Below are 26836 nucleotides of genomic sequence, written 5' to 3'. Positions count from 1 at the left end.
GTTTTATAGTGTCTGGTCTTACATTTAGGTCTCTAATCCATTTTGAGTTTATTTTTGTATATGGTGTTAGGGAGTGTTCTAATTTCATTCTTTTACATGTAGCTGTCCAGTTTTCCCAGCACCACTTATTGAAGAGACTGTCTTTTCTCCATTGTATATCCTTGCCTCCTTTGTCATAGATTTATTGACCATAGGTGTGTGGCTTTATCTCTGGGCTTTCTATCCTGTTCCATTGATCTGTATTTCTGTTTTTGTGCCAGTACCCTATTTTCTTGATTACTGTAGCTTTGTAGTATAGTCTGAAGTCAGGGAGTCTGATTCCTCCAGCTCTGTTTTTTTCCCTCTAGACTACTGTGGCTGTTCGGGGTCTTTTGTGTCTCCATACAAATTTAAAATTTTTTGTTCTAGTTCTGTAGAAAATGCCACTGGTAATTTGATAGGGATTGCATTGAATCTGTAGATTGCTTTGGGTGGTATAGTCATTTTCACAGTATTGATTCTTCCAATCCAAGAACATGTTATATCTCTCCATCTGTTTGTGTCATCTTTGATCTCTTTCATCAGTGTCTTATAGTTTTCTGCATACAGGTCTTTTACCTCCTTAGGTAGGTTTATTCCTAGGTATTTTATTTTTTTTGTTGCAATGGTGAATGGGATTGTTTCCTTAATTTCTTTTTCTGATCTTTCGTTGTTAGTGTATAGGAATGCAAGAGATTTCTGTGCATTAATTTTGTATCCTGCAAGTTTACCAAATTCATTGATTAGCTCTAGTAGTTTTCTGGTGGTATCTTTAGGATTCTCTATGTATAGTATCATGTTATCTGCAACCAGTGACAGTTTTACTTCTTCTTTTCCAATTTGTATTCCTTGTATTTCTTTTTCTTCTCTGATTGCTGTGGCTAGGACTTCCGAAACTATGTTGAATAATAGTGGTGAGAGTGGACATCCTCGTTTTGTTCCTGATCTTAGAGGAAATGCTTTCAGTTTTTCACCATTGACAGTGATGTTTGCTGTGGGTTTGTCGTATATGGCCTTTATTATGTTGAGGTAGATTCCCTCTGTGCCCACTTTTTGGAGAGTTTTTATCATAATTTGGTGTTGAATTTTGTCAAAAGCTTTTTCTGCATCTTTTGAGATGATCACATGATTTTTATTCTTCAATTTGTTAATATGGTTTATCACATTGATTGATTTGCGTATATTGAAGAATCCTTGCATCCCTGGGATAAATCCCACTTGATCATGGTGTGTGATCCTTTTAATATGTTGATGGATTCTGTTTGCTAGTATTTTGTTGGGGATTTTTGCATGTATATTTATCAGTGATATTGGTCTGTAATTTTCTTTTTTTGTAGTATCTTTGTCTGGTTTTGGTATCAGGGTGATGGTGGCCTTATAGAATGAGTTTTGGAGTGTTTCTTCCTCTGTAATTATTTGGAAGAGTTTGAGAAGGATGGGTGTTAGCCCTTCTCTACATGTTTGATAGAATTCACCTGTGAAGCCACCTGGTCCTGGACTTTTGTTTGTTGGAAGATTTTTTTTTTTGCGGTACGTGGGCCTCTCACTGTTATAGCCTCTCCCATTGCAGAGCACAGGCTCCGGACGCACAGGCTCAGTGGCCATGGCTCACAGGCCTAGCCGCTCTGCGGCATGTGGGATCTTCCCGGACCGGGGCACGAACCTGTGTCCCCTGCATCGGCAGGTGGACTCTCAACCACTGCGCCACCAGGGAAGCCCTGTTGGAAGATTTTTAATCACAGTTTCAGTTTCATTACTTGTGATTGGTCTGTTCATATTTTCTATTTCTTCCTGGTTCAGTCTTGGAAGGTTATACCTTTCTAAGAATTGGTCCATTTCTTCCAGGTTGTCCATTTTATTGGCATAGAGTTGCTTGTAGTAGTCTCTTATGATGCTTTATATTTCTCTGGTGTCCATTGTGACTTCTCCTTTTTCATTTCTAATTTTATTGATTTCAGTCCTCTCCCTCTTTTTCTTGATGAGTCTGGCTAAAGGTTTACCATTTTGTTTATCTTCTCAAAGAACCAGCTTTTAGTTTTATTGATCTTTGCTGTTGTTTTCTTTGTTTGTATTTCATTTATTTCTGCTCTGATCTTTATGATTTCTTTTCTTCTATTAACTTGGGGTTTTGTTTGTTCTTCTTTCTCTAGTTCCTTTAGGTGTAAGTTTAGATTGGTTATTTGAGATTTTTCTTGTTTCTTGAGCTAGGCTTGTATTGCTATAAACTTCTCTCTTAGAACTGCTTTTGCTGCATCCCATAGGTTTTGGATCATCGTGTTTTCATTGTCATTTGTCTCTAGGTATTTTTTGATTTCCTCTGATTTCTTCAGTGTTTTCTTGGTTGTTTAGTAATGTGTTGTTTAGCCTCCATGTGTTTGTGTTTTTTACATTTTATTCCCTGCAGTTGATTTCTAATCTCATAGCGTTGTGGTCAGAAAAGATGCTTGATATGATTTCAGTTTTCTTAAATTTACTGAGGCTTGACTTGTGACCCAAGATGTGATCTATCCTGGAGAATGTTCCGTGTGCACTTGAAAAGAAAGTGTAACCTGTTGTTTTTGGATGGAATGTCGTATAAATCTCAATTAAATCTATCTGGTCTATTGTGTCATTTAAAGCTTGTGTTTCCTTATTAATTTTCTGTCTGGATGATCTGTCCATTGGTGTAAGTGAGGTTTAAAGTCCCCCACTGTTATTGTGTTAGTGTCGATTTCCTCTTTTACAGCTGTTAGCAGTTGACTTATGTATTGAGGTGCTCCTGTGTTGTGTGCATATATATTTATAATTGTTATATCTTCTTCTTGGATTGACCCCTTGATCATTATGTAGTGTCCTTCCTTGTCTCTTGTAACATTCTTTATTTTAAAGTCTATTTTACCTGATATGAGTATTGCTACTCCAGCTTTCTTTTTTTTTTTTTTTTTTTTCGGTATGTGGGCCTCTCACTGTTGTGACCTCTCCCATGGCAGAGCACAGGCTCCGGATGCGCAGGCTCAGCAGCCACGGCTCATGGGCCCAGGCGCTCCACGGCACGTGGGATCCTTCCGGACGGGGGCACGAACCCGTGTCCCCTGCATTGGCAGGCTGACTCTCAACCACTGCGCCACCAGGGAAGCCCGCTACTCCAGCTTTCTTTTGATTTCCATTTGCATGGAATATCTTTTTCCATCCCCTCACTTTCAGTCTGTATGTGTCAATAGGTCTGAAGTGGGTCTCTGGTAGACAGCATATATATGGGTCTTGTTTTTGTATTCATTCAGCAAGCCTGTGTCTTTTGGTTGGAGCATTTAATCCATTCACGTTTAAGGTAATTATCAATATGTATGTTCCTGTTACCATTTTCTTAATTGTTATGGGTTTGTTTTTGTAGGTGCTTTTCTTCTCTTGTGTTTCCTGACTAGAGAAGTTCCTTTAGCATTTGTTGCAGAGCTGGTTTGATGGTGCTGAATTCTCTTAGCTTTTGCTTGTCTGTAAAGCTTTTGATTTCTCCATCGAATGTGAACAAGATCCTTGCTGGGTAGAGTAATCTTGGTTGTAGGTTCTTCCCTTTCATCACTTTAAATATATCGTGCCACTCCCTTCTGGCTTGTAAAGTTTCTGCTGAGAAATCAGCTGTTAACCTTATGGGAGTTCCCTTTTATATTATTTGTCGTTTTTCCCTTGTTGCTTTCAATAATTTTTCTTTGTCTTTAATTTTTGTCAGATTGATTACTGTGTGTCTCGGCATGTTTCTCCTTGGGTTTATCCTGCCTGGGACTCTGCGCTTCCTGGACTTGGGTGGCTATTTCCTTTCCCATGTTAGGGAAGTTTTTGACTATAATCTCTTCAAATATTTTCTCTGGTCCTTTCTCTCTTTCTTCTCCTTCTGGGACCCCTATAATGCGAATGTTGTTGTGTTTCATGTTGTCGCTGAAGTCTCTTAGGCTGTCTTCATTTCTTTTCATTCTTTTTTCTTTGTTCTGTTCCGTGACAGTGAATTCCACCATTCTGTCCTCCAGGTCACTTATCCGTTCTTCTGCCTCAGTTATTCTGCTATTGATTCCTTCTAGTGTATTTTTCATTTCAGTTATTGTATTGTTCATCTCTGATTGTTCATTCTTTAATTCTTCTAGGTGTTTGTTCTTTAATTCTTCCCAGTCTTTGTTAAACATTTCTTGCATCTTCTCGATCTTTGCCTCCAATTCTTTTTCCGAGGTCCTGGATCATCTTCAATGTCATTATTCTGAATTATTTTTCTGGAAGGTTGCCTACCTCCACTTCATTTAGTTGTTTTTCTGGGGTTTTATCTTGTTCCTTCATCTGGTACAAAGTCCTCTGCCTTTTCATTTTGTCTGTCTTCCTGTGAATGTGGTTTTCCTTCCACAGGCTGCAGAATTGTAGTTCTTGCTTCTGCTGTCTGCCCTCTGGTGGATGAGGCTATCTAAGAGTCTTGTGCCTATTTATTTTTTAAAATTAATTAATTAATTAATTAATTTTTGGCTGCGTTAGGTTTTTGTTGCTGCGCATGGCTTTCTCTAGTTGTGGCGAATGGGGGCTACTCTTTGTTGTGGTGCATGGGTTTCTCATGGCAGTGCCTTCTCTTGTTGCGGAGCACGGGCTCTAGGCATGCGGGCTTCAGTAGTTGTGGCCCACAGGCTCAGTAGTTGTGGCTCGTGGACTCTAGAGCACAGGCTCAATAGCTGTGGTGCACGGGCTTAGTTGCTCTGTGGCATGTGGGATCTTCCCAGATCAGGGCTTGAACCCGTGTCCCCTGCATTGGCAGGCAGATTCTTAACCACTGTGCCACCAGGGAAGTCCCTGTGTCTGGCTTCTTTCACTTAGTGTAACGTTTTCAAGGTACATCCATCCACGTTGTAGCATTATTAGTACTTCATTCCTTTTTATGGTCAAATGATACTTCATTTTATGGATATACCACATTTTGTTTATCCATTCATCTGTTGTTGGATATTTGGATTGCTTCCACTTTTTGGCTGTCGTAAATAGAGCTGCTAAGAACATTTGCACATAAGTTTGAACCCCTGTTTTGAGTGTCTATTTAGCAGTGGAATTGCTAGGTTATGTGGTAATTTTATGTTTTACTTACCAAGGAACCACTAAACTATGAAAGTCCCAATTTCTCCACATCTTTGCCAACACTTGTTATTCCCCAGCCCCCACCTCTGTTTGTTTGTTTATAGCTATCCTGGTTGATGTGAGTGGTATCTCATTGTTGTTTGAACTGTATTTCTTTGATGGCTAATGATGTTGGACATCTTTTCATGTGCTTATTGGCCATTTGTATATTTTCTTTGGAGAAAGGTCTATTTGAGTATTTTGCCCATTTCTTAATGGAGTTATTTGTTTCTTTTGTTGTTGTTTTGAGTTTTTAAGAAATAAAAGTTTGCTGGGGGAAAAAAAGTTTCCTGAAAACATTTTTTTCAGGAAAAGTTTATAGTATAGGTTAGTGGTTGGAGAACTGACCCACAGGCCAAATTTGGCCTGCCACCTGTTTTTATACAGCCTATGAGCTAAGATACATTTTACATTTTTTAATGATTGGGGAAAAAATCAAAAGGAATAATATTTGAGATATGGGAAAATTGTATGACATTCAGATTTCACCATTGATAAATAAGTATCACTGCACCACAGCCACCTTCATTCCTTTATGTTTAACTATACTTTCCTGTTACAAAGGCAGAGCTGCATAGTTGCAACAGAGCTTATATGTGGCAACTGTCATAACACTGCTGCTCAGTGCACTGCTAACTGGACTGACAAGGTTCACATGCGGCAGCATTTCATGTACCATGTGTACCACTGTACTGCGGCATTTTATTTTTTTATTATCAGTATATACCTATCATGCCAAAACAAGAAAAGAAAAAACATGGGTTTTCAGATGGCAAAACAGATATATATTCTGAGCTCTAATTTCAGTATTGGTTGTTTTGGACCTAAATGCATGTACAAAGGAAATTTCCTTATTTCCTAATCCATTTGACCATGCAGTTGAGGAGCTTCCACCCAGCCTTCAGTTTGAACTGATCAATCTGCAGTGTAATCATGTGTTAACAGGCAGTATCAAGAAAAAAATCAAATATGATACTGTAAATGCCTTCCAGGTGATGAAAGTGCTCAATTAAAGTTATATGTTTACAGATAGGTGTCACTATTGACAGTGTGTATCTGTGCAAAAAGACATTTTCAAAGATGAAATATGTAAAATCTCATTACAGATCAGCATTAACAGCTGAACACTTGCAATTGATTTTCATGATAGGGAATGCTGACTTTTTTTTTTAATTGAAGTATAGTTGATTTACTTTTTTTTAAATTGAAGTATAGTTGTGTTAGTTTCGGGTGTATAGCATAGTGATTTGTTTTTTGTTTTTGTTTTTGTGGGGTTTTTTGCAGATTATATTCCATTATAGTTTATTATAAGATAGGGAACATTAACTTTGAACCCTAATTAAGCCAAATATTATCCCTCTAAGAGGAATTTCATCCTTCTCATTAGTAGACCTGTGGAGTAAATGTATACTCAGTTATTACTATATTTTTAATTTCATTAATAAAAACTTTTTGGAAATTTGATTATCTCTTGCTATGTAAGTACCTACATGATATCCTTGATTTTGCCTGTTGACCCCCAAAGCCTAAAGTATTTGCTATGTAGCTCTTTACCAAAAAAGTGCTGACCCCTGGTATAAATATTAATCTGAATTATCCCTTAATCTGACCCTGATTTACTCTTCCTTAATCCTGGTTTACTGTTCCTTAATTGGAGTGTTTATTTCTAACTTGCTCTTAATTCAGTATTTCCCAAATTCACCTCATAATAGTCACTAAGTGTACTTGTTAAAAATACAGATTCCATTCTGATTCAGCCAGGTGCTATATCTTATGATCAAGAAAATTTGGGAAACAGTCTCATACTGGAGAGATTTACTTCTCAGCTTAGCCTAGCAGTACATTAAATCCCCACTGTTAGTTTGTTCTCAATTCTCTAATTGCTACTTTTTTCTTAGGCCTATTATTAGTTCTGCTAATCTGCTAATCCTCCCTTCCCTGTAAAACACCTACTACCATCTGTTAGTCATTTCTTAGGTGGACCTGCCTAAGGTAAAATCTGTAACTTTTAGAGATTATATGCCTTGATTTATACAAGTACAAGCCTTGAGTCTAAGCTTATAACAGAGTCTTTCATTTAGACAACATTAATAAGCTTTTAACACAGATTTGAGCTAGGATCATCAAAAAGATCATATTCTAAATTAAAGCCTGAATTTGAAATATGTTTCCAGTGATGACAGACTCTGTATGACCCATGGAGTCCTCTGCTTACCTAATAATGAAAAAGATCTGTGTGAGAGTTTAGATTACTTTATATGCAAAATGAGTTTATTTTATTACTGCCAAAATATTTTAGTTTTATTAAAGTATAATTTTTAATACTTTTAAAAAGTAGTCATTTTTTGGTGTTATATTTTAAGAGGTTAATATTTAAATATCGTATTGAGCTAGTACCTTAGAGCACTTTTGCTTCTGATGCATTTCAAGCTTTAATGAAAAATGCATCACTGTTTCTCTTCAATTACTTTTTTTAATGTAGCATTTTATGATACAAGGAAAAACCACTGGCAAATAAAAAGTTAGTTTTAGATTCTGTTTTTTGCACCATTCTAGCTTTGCTACTTTTTGAAACGTTTAGATTATTATGTAACAGATTTTTAAAAGAAGAGTAAATAAAATATAATGTGATCTTTATTAAACTTGAATATCTAATATTAGGATCACGTTTATAGAAGCAATATCTTATTTTTGCTTAAAAAATTATCCATGATTGTGGATGTGATAGGTTATAGTCCATTTAAGGTTCTTTTATAAAGAAACCCCTAACCAGTGCTCCCTAAATGTTTGACTTCTTTTTCTCAGTTCTTTCTAATCTCTTTATGTCTTAGATTTTACCTGTTTATCATTATATCAAGTTGCTCCCCTAGAGCCCCTATTTAAACCAAAAGAAGATAACTGTTCCTTCATTTTTTTTTTTTTTTTTTGCATCTTGACTCTGGTGGCTATCTTTTTTTTTTTTAACACCTTTATTAGAGTATATTTGCTTTACAGTGGTGTGTTAGTTTCTGCTTTGTAACAGTGAATCAGCTATACTTCCATGCTATTTTTAAAAGAACTTATTTTATGCACTTGAGTTTGATATGTTAGTGTGATCAAAACTCATCATTACTGTTTGCTCTGGATAGCCATATCACTGAAGTTAGTAAGCTAACAAGTACACATTTCCTCACCTTGCCGTCTCATTTCTCTGATTCAGATGTCCATAAGATATCTCCCTCCACACTTACACAGTGTTCAGAAATCTTCCTAAAAGTTTTATTTTCTCAAAATTGTTGACAGTGATTTTCCTATAGCAATTATACAAATTAGAAGCATGTGGGGCTTATTTTTAAATAGTAAAATATTTGTTCTGTCCATTATAAATCCTAAAATAAAAGTTGTCAGAGTACATTTCCAGCAGCTTTTCTTATAAAAGTTGTAGAGTCAAAAATGTAATTTTTTTTTTTTTTTGCGGTACGCGGGCCTCTCACTGCTGTGGCCTCTCCCGTTATGGAGCGCAGGCTCCGGACGCGCAGGCTCAGCGGCCATGGCTCACGGGCCCAGCCACTCCGCGGCATGTGGGATCTTCCCGGACCAGGGCATGAACCCGTGTCCCCTGCATCGGCAGGCGGACTCTCAACCACTGTGCCACCAGGGAAGCCCCAAAATGTAATTTTTTAAATGTAATTCTTATCTCATAATAGGAAGTTAGTAAAAGACTTGTACACTTATCAACCAGTGCTATTTTGTCACCTGCTTGCGAATCAGTACATTTATATCCCAGCTTTGATAGATACACACACACACAAGTGACAGACCAAAACATTTAGTCCCATTTTGCTGCTAGAAGGTCAAAAATCAGAGAAGTTGTGTGGGGGGGAAGCCTTTACTATAGTTTTATGTAGCTCAAATTCTTTATGGAATGAGAGAGGGCATTTCTTCTTTATATGACTGGAAGAATGAATCTTCCCTAAAGATGAATTTCTCTTTTGCCCATCTTCAGAGGGTGTGTGGTCATGAAGGGAGAGTTTAACCATTCCAGGTCGGTCCAAGTAAATACTGCCTCATTTACTTAAAGTGGCTTGGGTATGAAAGGAAATGGCTTTACTTGAGTTCATTTTTCATGTCGGTTGTATTTGATGTTATGTATTTGGCAGTGAAAACATTTAGAATTCTTCTAAGCATATTTATGAAAATCATATTTTAAAATCCCAGCTATTTACATTAAAACGACTGTTTCTTTTCTCAATGATTTATAGATGAAACCATCCTGTATAAAAGCCCTTACTCGTATATTTAAAATATCTGATCAAGATAATGATGGTACTCTCAATGATGCTGAACTCAACTTCTTTCAGGTAGCCTTTTATTTCAGATATTTGTGTATCTTGGTCCTTTTTTGCTGAGAAGAGAAAAAATTTATTGGCTTGAACAATGGTATTTTGATAAACATGCATCTCTTTCATGTAAAAACTCTCTTTCACGTCAGGCTATTTAATCTTTACCTAGGGGATAAAACTCATGCTTAGGAATTGAGGGGACTCTGAGAGTGTCATTTCATGGTGTACAGTGGGTGTATTAAGGATGACTTGAAGTCTGAACTCTGAACTGTTTTTCTTTCTCGGTTTTGTATAACATAGCTATACAAAGAGCTCTGTGTTTTAGGAACATGATGGGGAGAGTAGGGAAAACATGTCCTAAGTATGACATGTCTTACTTAATACAAAGTAGAGGCTCTGCTAATTCCGAATTTGTTTCCTTTGGTTGCAACTCTTTGATTTAATGTTGCTTTGTGGATTAATATTTGTATTATTTGTGGTTTTAATGCTGATTTGTTTTTAACTTTATTTTTATGTTTTTTGCTAGAGAATTTGTTTCAACACTCCGTTAGCTCCTCAAGCTCTAGAAGACGTCAAAAATGTAGTCAGAAAACATATAAGTGATGGTGTGGCTGATAGTGGATTGACACTGAAAGGTGGGTAAATGGTGCTTTTTCCCCCTTTTGAATTTAATATTTTCAAAATTTGGCAGAAGGCGAAAGTCTTTATGGTATTATCTATATTTAGGGAAATGTTTGTATTTACTAATATACCTAAAATCTAACCTGGATGTTTAAGAGTTGGAAGAGGCAGGCATTGGTGGGGATAATTATCTTTACTGTGAGTATAAATTAGAGGTAGGGAAATTGATTGGATCTCAGGAGTACAGAGGTCCATCTGAGGGTAAGAGATTTCAGAAACAAATTTATCTTAAAATTAAAATGATTTCATTTGTTTTTATCATATAACCATGTGAATGTCAGTATATTCCTTGGGATATGTTTTTGGCCCTTTCATGTAGTGCCATCTCTTGCTGACCTGGGTATATCTGTGAAATGATTCTGAAATCAATTCTTTGAGACACTTGTGAACTTTGTTTTGGTTTGACCTTCCATATGCAAAACTAGTACACATATGTTCAGGAGTCTAGCTCTTGCCGTTAGGTGTTACATGCTTTTCTCCCATGTGACTCTACCCATTTTCACATCAGCTATATTTACTAATTTATTTTATTTCAGGTTTTCTTTTTTTACACACACTTTTTATTCAGAGAGGGAGACATGAAACTACTTGGACTGTGCTTCGACGATTTGGTTATGATGACGATCTGGATTTGACACCTGAATATTTATTTCCCTTGTATGTACCTTTGGTTTCTAATTGATTTCACTTGCCAGTATTTTAAAGTTTTATTTAGCACATTGGTAGGTAGGCTCTGAGCTACTCAGGAATAATTTATAGATTTATAGAGCCGTTTATAGCAGGGTTTCTCAAACTTGGCACTCTTGACATTTTGGATTAGATAATTCATTATTGTAGAGCCTGTTCTACGAGTTATAGGATGTTTATTAGCACATCCTTAGATGCCGGTAGCACCTCTTCCCCGAGTCGTGACAGCCAAAAATGTCCCCTCAGGAGTGAAATCATCCCCAGTTGAGAGCCACTGATTTATAGCATGGCTCAAACTCTTCCTCTTCTTCTCATGAAGAGTACAAGTATCTTTTTTTATTCATTTTATTGAGGAAGGAGATAAAAGATGCTAGATGAACTTGTTTTTAGAGTCAAGGGATCAGAAATATATTGGTTAGCATTTTTCTTTTCTTTAGTCCTTCTCCTCCCTAAGTTTTATAGCCTGTTCCCAGCTCAGGATAAAATAAGTATTTTTCCTAAATGACCAGTCTCTTTGTGGTTGTTTTTCTTTAGATAATGATATGATTAAGTTCTGTATGTTTAATGATGAACCCAGCATCACCCTGAAATAGGAGACTGCCTTGCTATAGGATGCCTCTCCCATACCCAAGGGAAGTAGGCTTTTCAGGGAAGTGACTTCCCAAGATCTGGCCTTTGAGCCTTTTGCCTTTTTTCTTCGCTTTTTCAGTAGCACATTATCTTCATGTTCTCCTTTTTAATCTTAGCATAGCACTGCTAGCTATCCATGTAAGGGTTCAGAAAAACTTTGTTGTTGTTTTTCCTTCCCCATCATTAAGGAAGCAAAATTTCTAGTTGGATTCCTGGTCCATTAATCAGTTCTAAGTTAAAACTTCCCTTGTCAAAGTTATTAAATCTTGGCTCAAGTAATTTCCCAGGTTTTTCAATAAATATATATTGAACGAATGTATTTGTCCCAGGACTTTTTTATCAAGTTTTCTTTTCTGTGCCATTTATGTGGGTAGATAAATTCTACGGGAGGTTGCTTATTGCTTTCTAAAGTATGACAGTAAGGAAACTCCATCTTTTGTGGCTTTGTGACTTACACTAAGATCTCTTTTAATTTCTTTCTGCGCTCTACCTCTAACTGTCTGTAAAGTAGCCCCTTCAGAGCCACCACTTGAGTCTTCTTATTAAACTCTCTGCCTCTGTCCTTCACACTGCTGCTAGATTAATAGATATACAACATGGAGTTTGCCATGTCACTTTCCCTTCAAGACAGGATAAAGCCTAAGCTTCTTAACCTGGTGTAGGAGGTCATTCATGATCTGCTCACTCCGGCTCACTCCCTGCCTTCATTCTAGAAGTAAATACTAAACTATTTCTGGTCCACCAATCAGATATTGCTTCCCACTCCAGGCTTTTGCCCATGGTGTTTTTACTCTCTTCCTCCCTCTCCCCCTAACCTAATTCATGTCTGTTATCCTTCAAGTCTCAATACAGGTGACAGTGTCTCTCAGCAGTGCTGACACCTTCCCATCCCCAGGCCAAGGTGTTCCCTTTTCCAAGGGTTCCCCTAGCATCTGTAGTTTACCCATACTCAACAGTTGCCTCATTCTGTTGAGATAGTGAGGTTATCTACTTGTGGTCTGTCTCCAGCTTGAATGTGGTTCCTTAGAGGTAGGGAGCCTGTCTTGTTTTTATGTCCCCAGTACCTCCGTGCATTTGATAAATGTTTATTGACTCGAATTTAGGGTGTGTCAAAGGTCAAATCAGGCAGAAATAACATCTCTTCACATCATTTTCAACTCATTACAATGTTGACATTGTTTAAAGCTCATAATTTTGACTTACAATTGGTTTGTAGGAAGAACAACCCATTACAGTTTAATCAGTATTGTCTGTAAATTTTTTAATACAACCTGCCCTTCAGATAGTTAAGAAAACTGTCACCTTGGAATGAGCACTATTATGACTCTTTGAGAATTGCCATACCACTGCAGTGACTTTCCCTGGGCAAGTCTAAATGGCTACAGAAAACATGTTCTGTAAATGCTGTCATCCTACAAAAAGACTTGTTGCAATTTCATGTTCATTTCTCCAATTAAATTTTAATATTTGGTTAATGATTTATTTTACTTTTTTTTTTCATCAACAGGCTAAAAATACCTCCTGATTGCACTACTGAATTAAATCATCACGCATATTTGTTTCTCCAGAGTACTTTTGACAAGCATGATTTGGTAAGCTTTTAGCTGCAGTTTTCCATGATATATGATAAAATATTTTCCTGTGAATGATGTAACTCTGTTCCCTGAGCTATTGGGTATTCCTGTCACATAGCCAAAAATTACCCAAACTTTTTTAAACTAGCAAAGATACTTTCTCATATTATTTACTTTATTATTTTCTCAAGATGAAAAAGTCTAGTTTCTGATAGACCCTTGCATAGGCTTCCTTATATATGTGTAAGGAGTTTTCTTGATAAAATGTAAAATTTCTTTTCATTTGTTAGTTTTTAGAAACATAGCTTTTACTTGATTAGGGGGCTCTTGCATTTGGGAATTATCCTCTTAGATATCTAAATGTTATGTTACTTCCTTGTGTATCTTCAGGATAGAGACTGTGCTTTGTCACCTGATGAGCTTAAAGACTTGTTTAAAGTTTTCCCTTACATACCTTGGGGGCCAGATGTGAATAATACAGTTTGTACGAATGAAAAAGGCTGGATTACCTACCAGGGATTCCTTTCCCAGTGGACGTGAGTATAGAGCTCACTTCTTTCCTCTAGAGTTACAGCTAGCTTGAAATTATGGTGCATTACATTCATCATTTTGTATATTTGTCAGATCTTGTGAAGTGCTTCAATGATAGCTGCCTGTGAGCAGGACTTATAGTGCTGCTGCTACCTCTAAGATGAACTATAGATGTTCTGTAAATTTATCAGGAAGGGGGTGTGTTTGCTTTTGGATGAGGTACAGGGAAACAGTAATAAGTCATATAAAAATGGAAGTAAGTTTTAATACTTAAAATTTTTTTTATTGGAATATAGTTGATTTACAGTGTGTTTTAATACTTTTGATTAAGGGAATTGGAAACATTGTTATTGTACAAATCTTGTATTTTCAGAATATGGGGAGAGCATATTTTACTTGACACTGAATTCTTAATTTGAGGGTTTTTTGTTGTTGTTGTTGTTGTTTGTTTTCAGTGAATTCTTAGACTTAGTGAGGGTGTCTGCAGTCTTGTTGACCTATTGTCTAGGGTTCTAAAAAAATTCTCTGGTTGTGCATAATGACATAATTACTTTAGCCTTGGCGAGAGTAACTTTCTCAACACCAGGATCTGTTCTTTTTTCAAATCATAAGAAAGGCTAACTATTTTCAAGTGCCTTTCAGCCTTTCAGTTATTTTTTGCACCTTTTGCAAACCTTTTCAGATTTACTTATCCTTAAGTCCTTAACTAGCCAGTATTTGCAGTACAATATGTAACTTGGGAAGCACATAATATAAAATATCCCTGCTCTAGATCTTACCAGCTGCTCACTGCTCATCTGTGTGGCCTTGCTCTCTCCCGGCAGGTGGAATAGATACAGGAGCCCCCTCCACCCTCCATCTTGCATTCTCCTTCCTTTCATCTCTGCCCTAAGAATGTCACTGTAGGAAAAGCCATGGTTGGGCACATGGGAAATTAAAGCAGTCTGACAAAAATTATCTGGGTCTGGTGGTAAAATTATTTGAGCTGTTGTAATTTTTTTTTAATAAATATTCATTTAGGAACTTTTCACATTTTAAACTCTTCCCTTTCCTAGGCTCACGACCTATTTAGATGTGCAGCGGTGCCTGGAGTATTTGGGTTATCTAGGCTATTCAATATTGACTGAGCAAGAGTCTCAAGCTTCAGCCATCACAGGTAAGTATCTGAATGCTATTTAATTAGAAAAAAATTTTTTTTAGGATTCCAGTTTCATATGTAAAAAGAGTGAAAATAAATGCATCTTCATTAGTCTTCCACGTCTATACTTTGTTTGCCCTTGATTTAGTAATCACTTTTGAGGTAAGTTGCTTGATTTTATTGTTATCAAAAAGGAAAGAGTAGAGGTTTTACCTCTAGTCTCCCCCTGAGGGTACTTCATTGATGAAAATCAGGGAGGGCTATGGGCATGAAAAGTATTTACCAGTCTATCTTATGTTTTAATTTTCTTTAAACATTAAAAACAATGCCTATTAACACATGATCCTGATATTCAACTGATTGTACATAACTCAGTTTTATAACCTTTTTCCACATTAAAAAATCTTTCACATATCTTGTAATGGTTAACCAGGCATTCTTGCCAGGCAATGTGCTCCACTTAAAGAAAATCCATAGATATAATATGAAATAACAAATTAGGGAACTGATCATTTCAAGAAGTTCTTATATCCTAATTTGTGGGGAAAAATGCCATATCTTACAGGAAGCCCCATTACAAGAAGACAGCCTTTGTGAAATTGACAGAGCAAGTACCCTTCAAAGTACTTAACCAGTTAGACAGTATTTAATGCAGCACCAAAGACTAAGGAACTAATTAGCCAGCAGGAGGTTCTTTCACTCAACAAAATATTGTGACCATATTTCTATTATCAATAAGTATACTTTTATATATCTTTAATATTAGATAAAGTATCATCATATGGATATTCTATAACTTAACTACCCCATAATTATTATCTGTTTTTTATCACTTTCAGGTTTTTTTGCTATAAATAGTACCTCTTGGTGAGCTTTCTTGTAGTTGAATCTTTGGGTATAGTTTAAGGAGGTCTCTCTCTTTTTTTTTTTGTGGTACGCAGGCCTCTCACTGTTGTGGCCTCTCCCATTGTGGAGCACAGGCTCCGGACGCGCAGGCTCAGCGGCCATGGCTCACGGGCCCAGCCGGTCCGCGGCATGTGGGATCTTCCCAGACCGGGGCACGAACCCATGTCCCCTGCATCGGCAGGCGGACTCTCAACCACTGTGCCACCAGGGAAGCCCTAAGGAGGTCTCTTTACCTCAAGAAGAGATGCCTTGTTGCTCTGATGATACAACATTGTTTTCAGGGCTGCCTCTTTTACAGATTTACCTTGGAAAGGCCAGTTAACCCTAGCGTGCATATCCTCTTTCCATTTATAGACCCAAGAGAGTGCGGTTTTGAGATAGCATCTTTTAGTTTATAATTTGTTATGACAATAATTTATAACAGAAAAAAAGATGGGATATAGTATTGGCTGTATTCATTGTAATTTTCGTTCATTTTTGGGATATCATTTTGTTATGTAAACATACTACTTATTTTATGATGAAATGAATATCATTTGGTTACTAGACGTTTACAGCCGACTTTCAGAAATGCATCTTTTTCACTAAGTGGGGCCCTTCTGTATTATATTTTGTACTTTATTTCACATACAGCTTGACTAGTGTACAGTATGTTTATTGATCGAACACTTTGTAAAAATGATAAATAGCAATACCGTATTTTGCAGAATGTGAAATGAAGGCTCAGTGAGTCTAAGCGGTACATAATTAGCTTTTTTTTTCTTTTTAGTAACAAGAGATAAAAAGATAGACCTTCAGAAAAAACAGACTCAAAGAAATGTGTTCAGATGTAATGTAATTGGGATGAAAAACTGTGGGAAAAGTGGAGTTCTTCAGGCTCTTCTTGGAAGAAACTTAATGGTGAGAGTTCTCAAGAAATAGAACTATACTCAACAGATTTTTATAGTCACTGAGTTTACATAATTTTTTCATAACCATTTACCTTTTTAGATGATTAGTAGAACTGAGTGACCTATGTATAATAGTAAGGTACAACTAAAGTGTAACAATAATCTCATTGAACTAGCTTTATCTTTGCTTCATTGATGTTAGCTATCATTTGTCTTTTTTTTTTAACCAGCTTTTAGATGGGGGTTAAATAAATACACATATGAAAGCATCAAGCACAGTGCTTGTCATGAAGTAAATGTACAGTGAATATTTTGAACCGAATACTGATACCTAATTCTGACTACTGCCTTGAGTAAGGAGATTGACATATTTCTAGATGAAATAGCAGGCCAAATTATAGTGTAATGAGAATTGCCAGCAGGTGGCTCTGGAATACACTTTCAGTGATATAGTTTACTTCCTTTTCAGCTACTGCTTTCCCTTTATGCAGAACAAATGCATCTTTTATTTTAGACCTTAAGAACTAAGAAACAACATCAATATCCCCTTTGTATTGATAAATAATACATAGTGTAGGGAAGAATGTCCTTTTTTTGGTAACACACCATACATGCAGAGCGCATGTGTTGATGAAAACTAGTTCCTGTAATTTCTTACTATAAATACTGAGATGTTTTTGGTTGTTTTCAGAGGCAAAAGAAAATTCGTGATGACCATAAATCATACTATGCGATTAACACTGTTTATGTATATGGACAAGAGAAATACTTGTTGGTAAGAAATTTTCTGGCATATAAAAATTATTAATTATTGGGTACATTTTAAATGACTCTTTGAAAACATAATTGGATTTAATTTAATGGCTTTTGTGTGATTTATTTTTTTACCTGGTTTATTCATTAGAATTAATTTTAATTCCCTTGATCCATGTGGTGATTACATGGGTGTAGATATAAGTAAAAATTCATCTATCTGTGTGCTTAATTGTATGTTATACCACTGTAAGAAAGTAAAAAAAAAAAAATTAAATCCTCTTTGCTCTTTCTTCCACTTTTATTTTTAAAAATTATGTCCTCTATTGATTAGAAATTAGTTTGAAGACCTTTGTGCAGGTGTGGGGTAGTTTAATCTGTAATCTGAATCAGGTTGTATCTGTTTAGCAGGGAAGAGTGTATTTAACAAGTGTGGTAGCCTAAAGAATGATTGAAAGAATGGTATGACTGAAAAGATAATATGAAATAGTAGAAAGAGGTTTTATGTTCTTTTTGGATCCAGTCTGATTTTGGTTTGAATGCTGGTCCACCACTGATCAGCTGTGTGACCTCAGGCAAATTGCTTATTCTCTCTGAGCCTGAGTTTCTTATTAAGTTAACTAATATGAGAAGCTCCTGACAAATAATAGGTACTAAAGAAAGTTCATTCCCTTTTTTTTTTCTTTTTGGAAATAGTTTATTCTGCTAGACAGATAATCACATTAAATTTTATGCATATTTTGCTCTTTATGATAAAAGTTCTTTGTCGGTTTCTTGTTAAACCTGTTTATCTCTCATTCTTCTCCTAAGTATAATTCTGTATATTGGGTACTCAGTAAATCTTGCTGATTGTTAACTTTCCAGTTTTATTGTTACAGCCATTCATTGCAAATTGATGTCTTTCATGTCTCTGAATATCCATGCTCTAATAGTGTTTTATTTGGAATATATTGAGTCACCTCTGACTTTACACTTCCCCTTTCTTCTCCTCAGCAAAGAAGCACTATCTTATATAGCTCAATACTGAATTTTACACTTGTTGGATCATTATCATATCACAGATGGGATTTTTTTTAGAGATTTTATAATAAACATTGAAAAAGAGTAGGCAGTGAAATAGAACAAAATAACCTTAATGTACCATCCTTTTCTTTGTGGTTTTTTGTTTGTTTGTTTGTTTGGTTTTTTTTGCTTTGTGTTTTTGATTGGTGGGGAGGAAAGGTGGTGTGGTAGAAAGAAAAAAGACTTGGGAATCATATCTGAGTTCAATTTTTGGTCTGATGACTAGTTAGTTGTGCTATCTTTGGCAGTTGACCTAATCTCTTTAGCCTGTTTTCTTATCTATAGTATGTAGAGAATGCATGTAAAGGGCCTGCCTAGCACACTTTAGTCACTCACTAAATGTTAGTTTCTTTTTTTTTTAAATTTTATTTATTTATTTATTTATTTATTTATTTATGGCTGTGTTGGGTCTTCATTTCTGTGCAAGGGCTTTCTCCAGTTGCAGCGAGCAGGGGCCACTCCTCATCACAGTGCGCGGGCCTCTCACCGTTGCAGCCTCTCTTGCTGCGGAGCACAAGCTCCAGACGCGCAGGCTCAGTAGTTGTGGCTCACGGGCCCAGCCGCTCCACGGCATGTGGGATCTTCCCAGACCAGGGCTCGAACCCGTGTCCCCCGCATTGGCAGGCAGATTCTCAACCACTGCGCCACCAGGGAAGCCTAAATGTTAGTTTCTGTAGGACCTTAATCACCATTTTTCATCTTCAAAAATCAGAAGCTACTTATTTATCTATATGTCTTACTTCCAAAAATAGTCTGAAAATTTATGCTTAACTAGTATTTTTAAATTAGGAAGTCAAGTTAAGCAAATAATAAAATATCATGACTTTAATTTTACATCAGTGTTATGATACTTACGTTTCTGTCTTTTTCTTTTTACAAGTTGCATGATATCTCAGAATCGGAATTTCTAACTGAGGCTGAGATCCTTTGTGATGTTGTGTGCCTGGTATATGATGTCAGTAACCCTAAATCCTTTGAATACTGTGCCAGGATTTTTAAGGTTTGTTGCTCTTTTGGTCTAAAACCAAGTTTAACTTTATAAGGAGTTTAATGGAATTGTAATGTGTTTTCTAACCAGGGGAATGCAAGAAAATTATTTGTGGAGCTTTTCAAAAATACATGCATTTGTGTCCTATCCCAAAAGGTTCTGGTTTCATTCTGAGGTGGTAGAGTCGCAGACATCTGTATTTTTAAAAGTACTTTTTTCCACATGTGACTCTGATGTGCGTTCCTGGTTAAGAACCTCTGCATTAATGGAAGGTCTTAGGAATGCACATGGATTATATGTTACCCATTATACCAAGAATAATAATAGAGCAAGGGGATAAACCAGAGGCTTGAAAAGTTATCAGTTACTTTGAGATTATCAACAAGATTCAATAAGAGTAAAAAAACTGTATGTATGAAGGAATTTACTCTAGCATTGTTTTTAATAGCAAAAACCTGGAAATAATCCAAATGTCTAACAATAGGAGGATAGTTTACCAAACTGAGACAAAATGATCCTATGAAATTTATGTAGCCATTAAAAATAATGGTTTTGAATTCTGAAAACATGGAAAATTCAGTATTATATTTTTATTTTTAATTTTTTTTTATTACTGTTTTTTGCGGTACGCGGGCCTCTCACTGTTGTGGCCTCTCCCGTTGTGGAGCACAGGCTCTGGACGCGCAGGCTCAGCGGCCCAGCCGCTCCACGGCATGTGGGATCTTCCCGGACCAGGGCATGAACCCATGTCCCCTGCATTGGCAGGTGGACTCTCAACCACTGCGCCACCAGGGAAGCCCTCAGTATTATATTTTTAAATGGTTATGTCCAGCATGACTACAACTATGTGAACATATATATATGTATGTGCTTAAGGACTAGAGGTAATATCAAAAAATGAAAATAGTGTGCTTTAGGAGAGAGAATTTAGGTAGATTTCTTTTTATTTCAAAGTATTGTTTCTTTTTGAAAAAAAAATTCTTTTTTCAAATTGTGGTGAATTTGAAGAATTGTTACAGGTTTATATTGTTACCAGCATTAGAAAAGTGGCCCGGGTCTTATTATGCTACTGACCTAGACAACTGCCAGTCTTTGCCTCTTAGTTTACTTTCTCCCTGAAACTGTTGGTGCTTTGCCTATCTAGATAAAATTTTTAGTGCCCATTTAATTAAATTTAGTAATTTTTGAACTTGTCATCAGATTTTGCTTTCACTTTTTATTCTGTAGCAACATTTTATGGACAGCAGAATACCTTGCTTAATCGTAGCTGCAAAGTCAGACCTGCATGAAGTCAAACAAGAATATAGCATTTCACCTACTGATTTCTGCAGGAAACACAAAATGCCTCCACCACAAGCCTTCACTTGCAATACTGCTGATGCACCCAGTAAAGATATCTTTGTTAAATTGACAACAATGGCCATGTACCCGTAAGTACTTGCTCTGCCATGATTTTTGTTTTGCATGGTTTGTGGTAACATTGCATGCCTTTATTAACCATGAGGGTGGAATCTCTGTCACATAGAAGTTGTTCAGCAACAGAAAGAGACTTTGTAATGAGAAGGGACAAGTTTGAGTAAATGCAGGTTTGGTTTGGGTACCAGAAGAAAATTATATCAATGGTGCTTCTGATAACATTTGACTATATTTGAGCAGGCTGTAACTATCTTAATAGGATAGTACAATAAAACTCAGCCTCTCACCCATCATTAAAAAGATAGTCTTACTGCAATAAAATGGAATTGACATCATGCTAATAAGGCATTTCCATATGAACAAAAAGTTAACTTTTATATTTTTTCTGCTGATTAATTGACCTTGAGTATGTGAAGGATTCTAAAATCTTTTATGAATTTATGTTTAAATTATGGGTATGTTTGAGTTCAGGTTATAAAGTCTTTTTTTAGTGCTATAAAAAGTTGTAATTGGGATTCCTTCTATATAAATGTTTTATGTTAAGTGTTATGAGCCACAAATTTTATGTACATTTATTGTATATCTCTACATGCATATGCACAAGCACATAACTGTGGTCATCTTCATAGTTTACTAACTGCCTTAAAATTGCATGGTTCTTAATGGCATTCTCCTCAAGTACGGTGTTTGTATAAATTCTGTTTTGTGACAAGATAGTTTTTCAGGCAGTGCGTTTCTCAGGACTTTACAGTTTATTCTATTTATTATTATGTTATTCTCTAAATTATTTTTCTTCTTATGAAAAGTACAGTATAACATAGAGTAATACTCAAAAATTGCTATAAGCTAAGGTTTTTCAAAAGGTTGTTAATTTGTACGGATTTTTCAAATCAGTTAACTTTATTGCTGTTCCATTAACTAGTACTTTAAAAAAATGCAGCAAACCCTTGAAATTCTGTTTGTATTGGAAGAGAATTCATTCCTTCCTATTACTGTTAGATAAGCAAAACCTTACTTTTTATGTTTACCTTTGCTTTAAAACTTTCGTGTATGTTATCTACAGAGAGGATCATTACAGAGACAGACTCTCCCGAGACATGGGCAACACTGATAGAATAGAGAATTTGAGAAAAATCTGGGTCTTTCTAAAAACTGCTTTGTAAGTTACTTTTTCTTTATGGCTTCTATGGCATTTTGTTGACATTTTCTTATAGATGACCACATCTTTTTCTCCATAATTCACATTTAGTAATTATCCAGAAACGCACTGCTTGGTCAGGCTTACTGCCTAGCTGTATACTATGGTGTCTTTTTTTTTTACTATGTAAATGCGCTGTCTTAATCTTGTAAATAACTGCAACTGTGTTTTTAGATCTGCATCTTTAAAATTTTACTGCAATATGTGTGAGTGTGTGTGTGTGTATATGATAAATGTACATACATGGACACTTGTTTTTATGATTAATCTGAAACTACTTCTCATGAAGCATCTCCCTGTTGCTAAGCATACTTTGCATCCCTCCTTTTTGGTGGGTGGAGCCTGTATATGTTGAAGAGTCAGATTCAACTTATAAAATAACAGATGGATTCCAGTATGACAGCTGGCAGTGACTTAGTAGCAGTGATATGTTCATCATCACAAGTCAGATTTTAAAATGGAATGTCTTGAGCCTGTAAGAGTCTTCTAAAAAATTAATTCTTGTTTTTCTTCATGTTGGGAATTAGGCATTATTGGGATGCTGCTAATCTCCACAACCATGCCACCGTGTGCTGTGGTCTCATCAGATCTCACAAGCTAAGCCAAGTCAGATTGGGCCAGTCCATTGACTGAGAAGCCTCTAAAAAATGTTCAGGTGTTACAGGAAGTGATGTAATTGATTCTTCAGGTGGCGCTCTTCTGAGTGGGTTCTGCGCCAGTACCTCTCCAGGGGTGGTGTGATGGCCTTGTATGTCTGAGTGGCTCCGACCACTGAGCAGTCATTGGAGACCCCCTACTTTGGTTGTTAGAGTGGAGGTGAAATGGGCTGCCCCACGTGCCTGTACCAACTAGTGCAACTCACTCAACCAGAAAGGAGTCAGAAAGCCTCCTAAATTTCATATCTAATATCAATTGGATCCATTGTTGATTTTTACACCCTTACCCAGAGTTTCATATTATCATACTTAGCTGGTGTGTTTTGGTAGCAGACGAAATTAACCCTATATTTTGGGTTCAAGTAGAAATTTATGAAGCACTATGATTTCCTTTGGGAGCCATGGTGCTTGATGAATTAAAGGCGATGTTGTTCATATCTCCTCAGGGTTGAACATACTCGTCTTTTGACTCTTTTGTGTATTTGTCACTCTTCTCCTTCCTGGTTTTCAGGCATGTGTATATACTGAGGGAGGAGGAGGGGATGGTTATTTAAATGCTAGCAAACTCTGACCTTTTGGTGGGTGCTGTGGCTTACTCAGTTTTTCTTTTATTAATTTAGATGAGGGTGCCATCTATTGCTGTGCATATTTATTCCACTAAAACCCTTGTACTAATAATTCTATCCCCCCTCCAAAAAAGCAAAAGTGTTAGCTAATTTTCCTTAGATTTTCTATAGGGAGGGAGGAGGGAGCTATTGCTGTTCATTATATTTTTGGTAAATGTGGAATTCTGCACAACTTTAGCATGCCCCACACTGTCCTTTTCCTTAGTGTTGCTTATGCCTAAATCTTTTTTTTTTAAGTTGGCACACTCTGACTTGTGCCATATTTGTAAGTAAGAACTCAACTCCTGTCCTTCTGTGTGTTTTCGCAGCCATGCCCGGTTACGCTGTATGTGCACCTGCAACAGGTGTACATTTTGCATCTGTCAGAACTTCCTCAACTCAGACTTGCTGCAATCTGTAAAGAACAAAATCTTCACTGCAGTTCTTAACAGGTTCTTAACTTTCTTTACTGGGTACCAGGCATTCTGTTAAAATACAAAAGAAAAAAGTGGTTAACTATTTATTATACAAATACTACAAAGACAACAAGCTGACTGATGCCCAACTAATTTCCACTAAAATTCTCACTATGGTGACAATGTTTAGTTCTGGAATCATCCTTAATGTTTAAAAATTAATAGATATATTTAGGGGACTGTAAAGTAAGATTTTAGCTTTTTTTATTAAGGAAGTTAAAGTATTTTTTATATTAGGGGATAATATATGTAGGGAGGTTAAAAATCTTTTTGCTGAGAGTTGTAGAAATAGATTAGGGCTTTAGTAAGGAAGAGACACATTGATTCCAAATGGTATACTGTACTCAGCTTGCATTCAAATAGTACAGCTTATTAAAACCATACTTATATGAGCAGTATCTTGGGTTTGAAAAATTTCTCTATTGAAATTATTTATAGTTATAATTTACTTTTACTTTTAAGTACCTGGAATGTTTTTTTGAAATGAAGATAATAACCAACTTTAAGGATTCAAAGGAATATGGAAAAGAAAAAGATCTATAGTACTAGTTCTTGAGGTCTTTACAATTGAACCCGAAACATAAAGTATGCCTAGAAAGTAATATGCTTTTAAAAAGGAAAGAGAAACAACAACAAAAAAATAGGTTGTATACATTCCCTCAGAGCAATAAACTTGGAAGGTTATGTTCTTATTCTGGTCATGCTACCTTTCTTTGTTCAAATCAATTTTACATTTTGTGCACATTTAAGAGCCTATGTAATATTAATTTGTATCTAATGTCAAATTTTTATGTGTCTATGAATGAATTACGTTTTTGAAATCATTCAGATGTCATTGGGAGCAGGGCTTGATTAAGACAGATGATCAAGCTAAACAGATTTTGGTTAGAAATGGATCTTATTTGGGTTACTGTTGGACTCTTACTGAGGGCTAGGCTCCGACTGTACCAAATGAGTAGGATAGTTTGTGTCCACCAGCAGTGTAGACATGGCTATTAAACAGTGAGGCTGTATCTTATGTGAGTCAGAAACTGACTCTGAAGACATTCTAAAAGAGTTTCAGTGATGTTTTGAGTACTAGTAGCCCTGGAATAAGCATGCAGCCATCCTAGGTGATTGCTTTGAAGGGATCGCCGTGCTCATTTGGTGGTGAAGCTCTGCCTCTGTCTTTTGAATGGCATCTTACAAAGAGTAACACAGACAAATTTGCTCATGACAACTGTCTGAGAAAGTGCAAGGCTAGTTCAAACCAAACAGCATTGAGGAGCTCCGGTGTTGGAAATGGTAAAGTTGGAAGAGATTCTAGAATTCATCTGGCCTGACCTCCCATTAGCTTGTCTTCCTGCAAGCCTTCCTGAGAGAGTACTGTTTATCTGCTGATGGCTTTCCTCATTGGAGAGGGTTTTTGCTTTTGCCTATTCTTTTTTTTTTTTGGACTAAAATTATTTCCCTATAACTTTCTCTCCTTTAGTTTTAGTTCTGCCCTTTAGAACAACCTACGACTATTCTACTCCCTCTTCAACATAGCCTTCAGACATTTGAAGACGGCCATCATGTCTCCCCTAATTTTCTCTTCTCCAGGTAGAACATCCCCATTTCTTTCAGCCTTTTCTTAAATTAGACGGTTTAGTGACTTCATCATTCCCAGTTTTCCTCATCTGAAAGCCCCTTAGTTGTTCAGAGTACCTCTTAAAAAGTGCCACTGAGAATGGAGAACGGTGCTCCCGGTGTGATCTGACTAGTCCATAAAGGTGGGCGGTCACATTCCACAGTTAGGACAGCACCTGTCTACTGCATGAATTAACTTTTTAGCAGCCCCAGCCCACTGTTGATGCATATTAATCTTGGGGTTGAAATCAGATTTTTTCATACAAAGGGCTATTAAGGTAGTGTCCCCTCCTCTCTGTGTATTTGACAGTTTTAGTTGGCTCTTTGTATCTAAATGCGGATACATATATATCTCTATTGAGTGTCATATTCTGCTTTTTGATCCATTGTTCTAGCTCAGTCATTTCAAGCATTATTTCTGTCATTTGTCCCATTATATATATTTCTCGGCATTGTGTTATTTGCAAATTTGGTAGCTGTGTCTTCTTTATCTTTCAAGTTATTAAAAAATAATGTTGAATACCCAGAGATTAGAGAGCAAGATTGCTCAAGCAAGCAAGCCCTTTAGTGCTCCACTAGAGAACTCTTTTCCCAGTGACACAGATTCAGAATTCTTGGGGAAAGATTATTCTGTCAATTAAAAATATTTTATTATCCAGCCCATGTTGTATCTTACTGTCTTATAAGAGATTTCCTGGAGGGCTCTTTTGAAATCAATATAATTTCTACCACATTCCTCTGATCCACCAATGTATTAATTTTATCTAAATAGAAAGTGACATCTATTTGGTGTCTTATTCTTGGTGAACTCACCTTGGCTCCTAGTAATTGCTGATCGCAAACCATCAGTTTTATTCTAGAAGCTCTTGATCGTCCATAATTGCAGATTGATTCGTTGTCTGCATCTTTAGTGCCAATTTGAATTTTAGGTTGGTTTAGTCAGCTTCCCAATGAAATAGGTTGGGTGTGCATTAACGGATGAGATTGCTCATCATAAATTACTCTGTACAGTGATCCTCGAAGAGAAATGAGTACATTGTGTCATATCTAATTATAAACTAGTAATAATTTAATGGTAATGTCAGCATACGTCACTGATGTCTGGTAATCAAGAAGGGAAAGAGTGAAAAAGATGAGGAGGAAAACCAGCATACTTTTCAAGGAACTCCTTCCTCTTCCCTGGTAGTATTTCAATAAATTATTTTATAGAAGTCCAGTGGAAATTTAGGAGCTCTATGTTGAAGTTTCTTCTAATTCACAAAAGGATTATAGATGAGGTAGGTGAGGATGGAGGCCAAAAACTTAAGTACCTACAGGGTCTGGATGGATAATGTTAATGGATGAAGGTGGCCAAGGAGAAGAAATAAGAGAGGCGGGAGCTGCGACAGGTCCTGTCTGCAAGAGGCAGCCACCACTCAACTCTGGCTGTTGGTTATTGTCCAAGCGTGGTGTTGCCAGGACTTCTGATTCTCTGAGACACTAGAAGTCAGGATTTTTTAGGTAAAATTCCCTGATATTTAAGTAAAGGCAATTAAATTTAAAAAATCTGAAGTACCAATCAGAACAAAGAAAGCATGTTTAC

General features: G+C 36.4%; 1 protein-coding gene across 12 annotated transcripts in view; it reads left to right on the top strand.

The window, feature by feature from the left end:
- RHOT1 (ras homolog family member T1) overlaps window positions 1–26836 on the top strand; it is a 58784-nt gene that overhangs the window by 23294 nt on the left and 8654 nt on the right. For 5 of the 12 annotated variants that reach the window (XM_081219380.1, XM_081219382.1, XM_081219385.1 and 2 more), the window contains exons 9-20: window positions 9375–9473; window positions 9982–10090; window positions 10673–10793; window positions 12961–13045; window positions 13418–13563; window positions 14614–14714; window positions 16372–16502; window positions 17184–17267; window positions 19188–19307; window positions 20523–20725; window positions 21775–21870; window positions 23500–23622. In XM_081219380.1, the coding sequence (XP_081075506.1) occupies window positions 9375–9473; window positions 9982–10090; window positions 10673–10793; window positions 12961–13045; window positions 13418–13563; window positions 14614–14714; window positions 16372–16502; window positions 17184–17267; window positions 19188–19307; window positions 20523–20725; window positions 21775–21870; window positions 23500–23622 (1418 nt within the window). The remainder of the gene's footprint in view (window positions 1–9374; window positions 9474–9981; window positions 10091–10672; window positions 10794–12960; window positions 13046–13417; window positions 13564–14613; window positions 14715–16371; window positions 16503–17183; window positions 17268–19187; window positions 19308–20522; window positions 20726–21774; window positions 21871–23499; window positions 23623–26836) is intronic. The other 7 variants (XM_081219381.1, XM_081219384.1, XM_081219383.1 and 4 more) reach the window with 3 other exon arrangements.

This window comes from Mesoplodon bidens, assembly GCF_964165515.1.
Source record: "Mesoplodon bidens genome assembly, chromosome: 19".
In the NCBI taxonomy this organism is placed as follows: domain Eukaryota; kingdom Metazoa; phylum Chordata; class Mammalia; order Artiodactyla; family Ziphiidae; genus Mesoplodon; species Mesoplodon bidens.
Note: the sequence above shows the minus strand (reverse complement) of the source record. Positions and strands in the feature narration are given on the sequence as shown.